The sequence below is a fragment of the Poecilia mexicana genome, unplaced genomic scaffold, assembly GCF_051168715.1.
Source record: "Poecilia mexicana isolate PSO_F unplaced genomic scaffold, ASM5116871v1 scaffold_2, whole genome shotgun sequence".
Lineage (NCBI taxonomy): Eukaryota > Metazoa > Chordata > Actinopteri > Cyprinodontiformes > Poeciliidae > Poecilia > Poecilia mexicana.
Genome location: NW_028263371.1, coordinates 38,283,868 through 38,291,859, shown reverse-complemented (window position 1 = coordinate 38,291,859; position 7,992 = coordinate 38,283,868). Strand labels below are relative to the sequence as shown.

Sequence of the window (7,992 nt, the reverse complement as noted above, 5' to 3'; positions counted from 1 at the left end):
TTATTATTATTATTATTATTATTATTATTAGTTCTTCCTTCCTTGTATACTAACTGGGCTATGTTATTCATATTCTGTATTCTTACTTGAATCATTCACATTTGGATATTATGGATATTTTTCTTTTTGAATGAAAATTAAAGACATGGAAATAATGTTCTATTACCACCAAATAATTCAAATACAAGTTCAGTTTCATCTTAAAAATAATTTAATAAGAATGGAAGAATCATTTGAATATTTTTTGAAATTCTAAATGTACTTTACTGACACACTTTTGAACACCTTCTTAATTCTGCACTGTCTTAATTCATAATTTTAAAAAGTCCACGCCACTGCTAAGTTGTTTGATTTTGATATTTTTATTTTCATATTTACAGATAAATACATACAACTTGAGCTGCTCCAGATTTCCTCATTTTACAATAAAAAAATATTTTACAATATATATTTTTTTCAAAATCCAAATTCTAAGTGTAATGTGTATTTGTGTTAAGACAGTTTACTCTGATCACCCTAAATAAAATTCAGTTCAACAGAAAGATACATTTTCACACAGTGGGAAATATAGTTCAACTGTGCGCAGTAATCTCAAAATACAATGTACAGAAGCAATATAGGACATGGAACAAATGTAAATAGCATTAATCAGAAAATCAGCGTGGAAATCCAATTGAAACTGAAGAGGAGAAGCAGAGATCCTCAGCTGACCCAACAAAATCTGCTCACAGTGCAGAAATGTGAGTCTATGAAGGAGAAGAAACGAAAAGCTTGCATCTTCTTGAATAAATCGTCACAGTAAGCACATGATAACTTTTTACTGATAGGATCCTGTTTGTGTCTTGCTGCTTTAATTGCAGTGAAATTTAGCTCTAAAGTTTTGAATTTGGCGGCTGATTATATAAATATACCAAAGCAAACCCTTTAAGATTTTTATTTATGAAAAAATAATGGAAAAATATGCATACTTTACCTTCTACTTGAAAAAAAAAGTAGTACTTTGTGTTTTCTATCACACAAAATGAAGACAAATGCACATAGGTTTAGGGTGTTATGTAGCAAAAAATGAAAAAGTTCAAGAAATAAGAAAATTGCCGGGCGCTGTAATTCTTTTGATGAGTTTATGTTTCCGCCTTTCTGGTACATTTTGGAAACAAAAACAAACAACCTCGATAGTAAACCAATTATCGCAGAGCTGTCACCGTCTGGACCAATGAGAACCGTGCAGCTGTGTAACCCCGCCCATCAAGCGGAAGGCTGCGTCGAACAGAAAGTCACCTCTTCTTGTCGGTCAGGGGGAAGCTACTGACAGCTAACAGCAGCGGCTTCTACCGGGGAAAGGTCGACAGTAGGACAGTAGCATCCTCCTCTAACCTTAAACTTCCCAGCATCCTATTTAAACTGCATTAAATAACGTCTAGCAACAGTTCTGTGGCTGGTAAACGCAGATAAACAACAATCTAACAGTTTTTAGGAAGCTAGCTTCTGGAGTCGGAACAACCCGGATCATGGCTGCGCTCAGAGCGTCCTACCACAGGATTCTGGACCGGATCGAGCACATCCTGCCCGCCAAACTAAGACCTCTCTACAACCACCCGGCAGGTAAAGTACTGCTCAGCCTCTTGGTGATACTGGCGAGGTGTTGCTGGTGGTCCAGCTTTGGTAGTGTTGTTGTTTATGAATAGGGAGCGCATCCTGAAGAGAAAATGAGAGCAGCTGCCGTCTAATCTGTGCGCTGCAATTTTACGAAAAGTCGTTGTTTTATGTAGTAATCTCACTCTTGGATAACTTTACTCCAACCAGATATAATCTTCTTAGATTGTTAAGAGTTTATAGGGAAAGTGTCTGCACTACAGTTTATGCTTTCGGGTTTGACAACAATCGGTTCATTCAAGCTTTCGGCCACTTCTCATCAGACCCACCTGTCAAGTTTCTGTGTGTTGTCTTTTGTCTTGGAAAGCAAACACAGATAGTTATTGATTTCTGCAGCAAAAATAACATTTCCATGAGCAAATATAGGTTTTTTTTATTCTGGCAAAGAACTTGGAATGTAAATGTTCAGCTCTTTTAAATTTCTGTTTGTAAGCATTTCTTGTTTTGAGGAGGTAAAAGGGCAAAATTAAAAAGTTTTCAAAGTAAACGTATGTCTAAGCCTTAAAACTTGTTAGGCTGCATAGTTACTGCAGAATGTGGAGGTCAAAACAGATTCAATGCAAAAAATGTAAAAACAAAAGAAAAAAAAAACAAGTTAATTTGTTCCCAATATGTGTATTTGGTTTATAATTTATGTCCTGTTATTGTATTATAATATTCTGGGTGGCGTTTTTATGTCTCATTATGATCAAAAATGTTCAGCAAGACACATTTCTAAGGCAAATTTAATCAGGGCTGAATATTGCCCAATATTTAGATTTAAAAAATTATTATTTTAAAGGCCTAATTTTTACTTCTGGTCTTGACTTCATGGAGGATTGCTCATTAAATGGACTAAGAGGTTAAAATCTCACCTTTTCTTATATCTTTATATGTTGCCTGCTCAGTGTCTATCAATACGGGTAGAATAATTATAGTACAAACACCGGCCAACATGACTTTTCCAAAGCAAAGCAACAGCACCGATTTAAAATTTGCCTAACTTCTTAGTCCTACATGTGTAGCTAATGTTTAGTAACTTTGAGTTTGATTTTAAGCTCAGTGAAAGAAGTTTGAGGTGAAACTGAGGTCACTGTTTTTTTTTAATGTTATTATTATTCAAGGACAACTTTCCTACCTGGTATTGAGGGCGGTGACAAAAGCCACCTCCCTCCAACATGATTTGCAGTGACAGACGTCCCACTTCTTAGTTTGGCTCGCCACGTTTGAGAGGAGTACTGACTCCAGACCAGCAGCTTTTATGACCAGGGTTGAGGCTTTACACAGCTTTATTGCGTGTCATTCCTGTTTCTTGGGGAGTAAAACTCTCTGTGTGGTTTGATCTGTTTTGACACGTCAAACTCTAGAAGGAGCAAAAGAATACTTTTAGTTATTGTCCAATTTAACATTCCTAACCTTCAATGATTTGTGTTGCTGCAGTTACAGCTGTCCTGATGAAATACAGATTGCATCAGACATTTTCAGGGCTTTTTTTTTTTCAGACTGCAAAGGTATCGCCATAAAAACAAACAAATTAAATTCCTTAACTTGTTTAAAGTTGTTGGTATCTATCTGAGTGACTCTGTTTATGGAGTAAAAATGCATAATATTGTTTAAAAAGAAAAAAAGAAGGGAAAAAAAGTGTTGGATTCATCAGCAGGTCAGTTTAAAAAAACATGTTTTCTTTTATTGACTGTTAAATAAACTAACTAAAATTAAACATCATTCTCAAACAGCATATTCTTTGATATACTTAGTTTTGAGTTTCTTTAAAATAAACCTTTATTTTCTTTTGCATTTAAAACTATTTCGCCTTTCGAGAAAGATTGATCATCTTATTGCTGTGCGTCAGGTAAAAGTTTAAAAACATTTTTTATGTAAATCTATTATATTGCAATATATAATCTTTGCGAGTTCTGTGTTTTTAGCTCAGTAAGTAAATTTGCATTAGTTTCGCACAAACTCCCTCCATATTGTTTCTTTTAAGAAAATGTGCTTAATTATACATAATATTATAATTTAAAATATAGCAAGCAGGTTAATTTGCAGAGATTTTTGCTCTAGCAGGCAGTCGGGTTCCAGTTTTCCCACTGTGGTTTTAAAGCAGTGGTAGTTGGTGCACCTTTCATTTCCACACATCACTGAAAAGATTTTCAAACCACCCAATTTGTCTTTCTTGCATTTGTATTGGAAGGAGTGGTGGGCCTTTCTCGTCCAGCTGATCAGTAGCACGAAGCAGCAGATTGGGGAGGGGCGAGGCGATGCTACTTTATGGCCCTCCTGGTTTGTCATGTCATGAAAGTGACTTTCAGGTTTCTGAAGGGAAGGTTTCCTGATTTTGATTAGCCAGCTTATGCATCTTAGAACAAGTTAATTGTTTGACAGGAACTGGAAGCTAAACAGAGTAGCCTCAACGTGAATCGCCACATCTCACGGTTTCCCTCTCACTGTGTCTCTCCAGGTCCAAGAACAGTTTTTTTCTGGGCCCCAATGTTTAAATGGGTAAGTGCACTTTCACACACATCCACCTGCGAACTTAAACGGAGGTCGTTCACGACCTCTGTTGGCTTTTGACAGCTTAAAACAAAGTTTAGTGAACGTAACCCTTGTCTGGTTGCCAGTTCGCTACGTGAACGTTGTGTACCCGAGAGATTTTTTCAGGGGTCAAAGTCAGAACTGAAAAAACGTTGACCGACTGGTGGTGTAAATGCTTTGGATGAAAGAAAATCTCTTCTTTTTTCTTCTTCTTTTTCAGGGCCTGGTCATGGCTGGTTTGGCTGATATGGCCCGACCAGCAGACAAACTCAGCACCTCCCAGTCTGCAGTGCTGACAGCCACGGGTGGGTTTAAGTTGAATTTGTCTTATTGGATCATTTTAAAGCATATAAATAACTTAGAAACATTGTTTGGTTGAGGTAAGGTCTGGTTTGGTCTTTCTCAACAAACCTCGTGGATCAAACTGCTTGCTAACATTCCCTCAGAGATACTTTGATTAAAATGTGCTTAAGGTTACCCGTTGCATCTTCGTTTGCTTTAACAAATCTTATCTATCAGCCTTTCTTTTTTTTGCCAAAATATTGACTCTGTTCTGGTTTGTCGTCACTGTGGACAAACATCCCTCCTGTCGTCCTCCCTCAGGGCTCATCTGGTCCAGATATTCGCTGGTTATCATCCCGAAGAACTGGAACCTTTTCGCTGTGAACTTCTTCGTGGGCAGCGCAGGAGCGTCCCAGCTCTACAGGATCTGGAAGTGGGTTTGCGTTTTTGTAAATTCACAACCAAACATTCAATTGAAAGGGATTCATCAAGCAAAGATAGTCCAGTTTACTCGCCTTTTACTGATAATCTTTAGAAATATATGAATGGTTTCTTTTATTGTGGCATCCAACTTGTAATCATACCTGACGTGAAACAGCAGTAAGTTAATTTCTGACCTTCCACTCTGGAGGTGTTGTACATTTATCAAGGGTATTTTTGAGCAATTCGTGAAATGACTGAACTTCCGTCAAGAGAATCGCCTCTCCCTGCTATTTTACCTCAGATTTAGGATGATGAACTGAGCAACATCACTCAAATGCTTTCCAATCTCTAAAATGAATATATACATAAAAACCTGCGTCAAATCGTGATCAGAAATGTAAGAAAAAAGATTTTAAATCTTGTTGAACGACATAAAATTTGAAATACCTAAATATTAAAGACCTAGCTGCTCGCCATACATTTATGTGCAGCAACATTAGTTTTAACCAAAGAGTAAGGCTAATTCAAGCAAACAGGCATAACATTATGACCGCCTGTCTGTAGCCGAGTCAGTTCCACTTCTGTGACCGATGGGCTCCTCTGGACCCCTGAGGGCTTTCTGCGTTGTCAGCAGCAGATCCTGTGAGACCCGTGGATCAGGTTCCTTAGCCCTGGTTCACATGTGTCAAACTCGAGGCCTGTGGGCCAAATCTGGTCCGCCGCAGCTTTTTATGTGGCTCTCTAGATTCTAAACTAAACACTAGGTGTGCTTAAATATTATGTTGCCAATCAAATCAATGCAGTTTTGATCTGTTTATTGCCAAATTATATCAATCAGTCCCTCCAGTTTCTTGAGAATTATCGTGGAAATTCACGCAAAATCATCAAGTTGCACTAACATTTGGGAGTTTATTGCAGGTTTTTCTCAGAAATTGTCAAAAACTGTCTGTCTTGTTCTAAACAGCTGCCTCGGCCTTAATTCATGTCATATTATAGTCCATGATCTGTACAGGGAGTAATAAAAAGCCGCATTTACCGTCATAAATAAGTGCAATTATTGCAAATATTCGCAAAAAGAATCACAAAATCCTGGAGGAACTGAAAAGATGTTCAATAATATTATTTAATTTAAAGCATTCATTGATATTTTAACAGGTTTTATCAATACATTCTGGCTCAACCGGCCCTTTAAGAGCATTCATGATCTGGATTTGGCCCAAAATGAAAATGAGTTTGACACCGCTGTCCTAGATGAACCAGTTTTGTTCTGAGTATCAGGAATGTTCTGAGGAACTCAGTATTTAGTGTACACACTGCCTTCATAGAGAAAGTAAATGGTGTGTAACAATTCAGAGGCAGGTTGTACACGAGAATCCACATAAGAGGAGGAACCAAGGATCACCAGTAGAATATTGAATAAACCTCTGATGTTAACATCCCTGTTGTTTGTTCTTTAGGTGGCGAACAAGGCCCACATCTACTGGGACTTCCTGTTTTAACTTTAACTGTAAAATTGAGTCTTTTCAACTCCATTTTAATTAATATAACGTGGCTCAGTATTTATTTGGGAATGTTCTTTGAATTTGGCTTGAATAAAAAAAAGATTTTATTGCTCAGTTTGACTGGTCAAAAGGCTGTATCCACTAAAACGTTGCACATTTTGGACTGTAGGTGGTGCCGATGCTTTTACTAAAGTGATTTTATCTTTACAGCGATTCATGTTTTTAGCAGTAAAATCAAGTTTGGCATAATCCAGGTGGCAGACAACAAAAAATGAGTACATAGAAAGCTACAAGCAACAAAAGTGTTCAGTGTCGATGTTTTCCAATAACTTTTTCTCCTCGTGTTTGCAGCTACAAGCAGGAGCTGAAGGCTAAAGAAGCCGAGTCGTGAGGAAGTTCTCGCTGCGATGCTGCTGACGCAAAGGGACACTTTTATATCATCTCTGCACCATCCTATGCTGTCCCCATAACATCCATGCCATAACCACATTTTGCCACATTAAGCCTGTTGTCCCTGAAGGAAATACGCTTTTCCCCAAGTTTCACGTTTCCTCAGGGTGTTTATAAAATGTTTCTTTTTTCCAACTCATCAATACACGGTCAAGAACCGTGGTCATCAACGCACAAGTACCGCTTATTCATCAAGTTTTCTGATTGTACAGTGTCTGAATTAAAACGCGTCATGCTTTGTATCGTGTGCACTAGTCGGGGAAATTTTGCGTCATTTGTCAACTGACGTCTGTCAGATGTAGCAATCAGTACCTCAAGCAAACTTCCCAGAATGCACCTGACTGTTGGATCTGTGCTGAATGTCACCATAAATTTAAGGATTTATCTTTTCATTCACATATTTATAATTTCATTGGTGTCTGTTCCTCAGCAGTCATTAAACCTTTGATTGCAATGGAAAGGATTCCTTCCATTTTAATAATCCATTCAAGAACAAACCCTGATTTATATGTTTCTTTATTTTGACAGAAGTGTGTGAGGAGTTATTAAACGTGTGCGTGCAGCTTTGCGAGTCGATGAGCAAACACTGGTACAGACTGTAACAGCTCTTTTTAGATTTCCTCGTAAAATACTTGATCTGGGAAAATGTTTTTTGTTCTTTTTTTTCCAATAATTGACACAATCGAACTGTATTTATGCAGTAACTCCCTAATTTAGCAATAATTTGTGCAATTAATCTGCTGACTGTTCAGACATTTAAGGGATGGTCATAAAATGTATGAAATATGTTGGTAATGGCTATGTATTAATAAATCAGACTAATACAGCCTGGTCACCTGAGTATTGACGATCAACTCTGAATAACTCTGGATATATGTGTCAATCATTTTACCCAGAGTGCAACTACAGATGAATCAAGATTTACATATAATGTATTAAACATATTTTTTCCCCTACTGACATTAAATCAGACCAAACTTAATAAGAGAATGTTTTTTGACTATCTTCAAACTCGTAAGTTTGTTCACATGCACTAAGGTTACTATCCCTTTAAATTACTTTTGGGAAGCAAAGATGATCATTTCATAGCTGTGAATCCACATTTAATTTGGAGGCCCACTTAAGACACAACCTCACACTGCTTTTTTGTGACATCATGGAAAATAAA

General features: G+C 37.3%; 1 protein-coding gene across 1 annotated transcript; it reads left to right on the top strand.

Moving 5' to 3' along the window:
* The first annotated feature begins 1,288 nt into the window (after nucleotides 1–1,288).
* On the top strand, nucleotides 1,289–7,650 carry mpc2b (mitochondrial pyruvate carrier 2b). The gene is made up of 5 exons (XM_014999321.2): nucleotides 1,289–1,602; nucleotides 4,094–4,134; nucleotides 4,388–4,472; nucleotides 4,771–4,882; nucleotides 6,726–7,650. Exons 1-5 carry the CDS (start codon nucleotides 1,509–1,511, stop codon nucleotides 6,763–6,765), a joined length of 372 nt encoding a protein of 123 aa, XP_014854807.1. The 5' UTR covers nucleotides 1,289–1,508; the 3' UTR covers nucleotides 6,766–7,650.
* The last annotated feature ends 342 nt before the right edge of the window (nucleotides 7,651–7,992 follow it).

What these genes read in the sequence shown, in the direction of transcription:
- mpc2b (XM_014999321.2), top strand. Translation starts at nt 1,509, where the DNA reads ATGGCTGCGCTCAGAGCGTCCTACCACAGGATTCTGGACCGGATCGAG. An exon ending in TCTCTACAACCACCCGGCAG is followed by an intron (nt 1,603 to 4,093) that starts GTAAAGTACTGC and finishes GTGTCTCTCCAG; the next exon opens with GTCCAAGAACAGTTTTTTTC. An exon ending in CAGCTCTACAGGATCTGGAA is followed by an intron (nt 4,883 to 6,725) that starts GTGGGTTTGCGT and finishes TCGTGTTTGCAG; the next exon opens with CTACAAGCAGGAGCTGAAGG.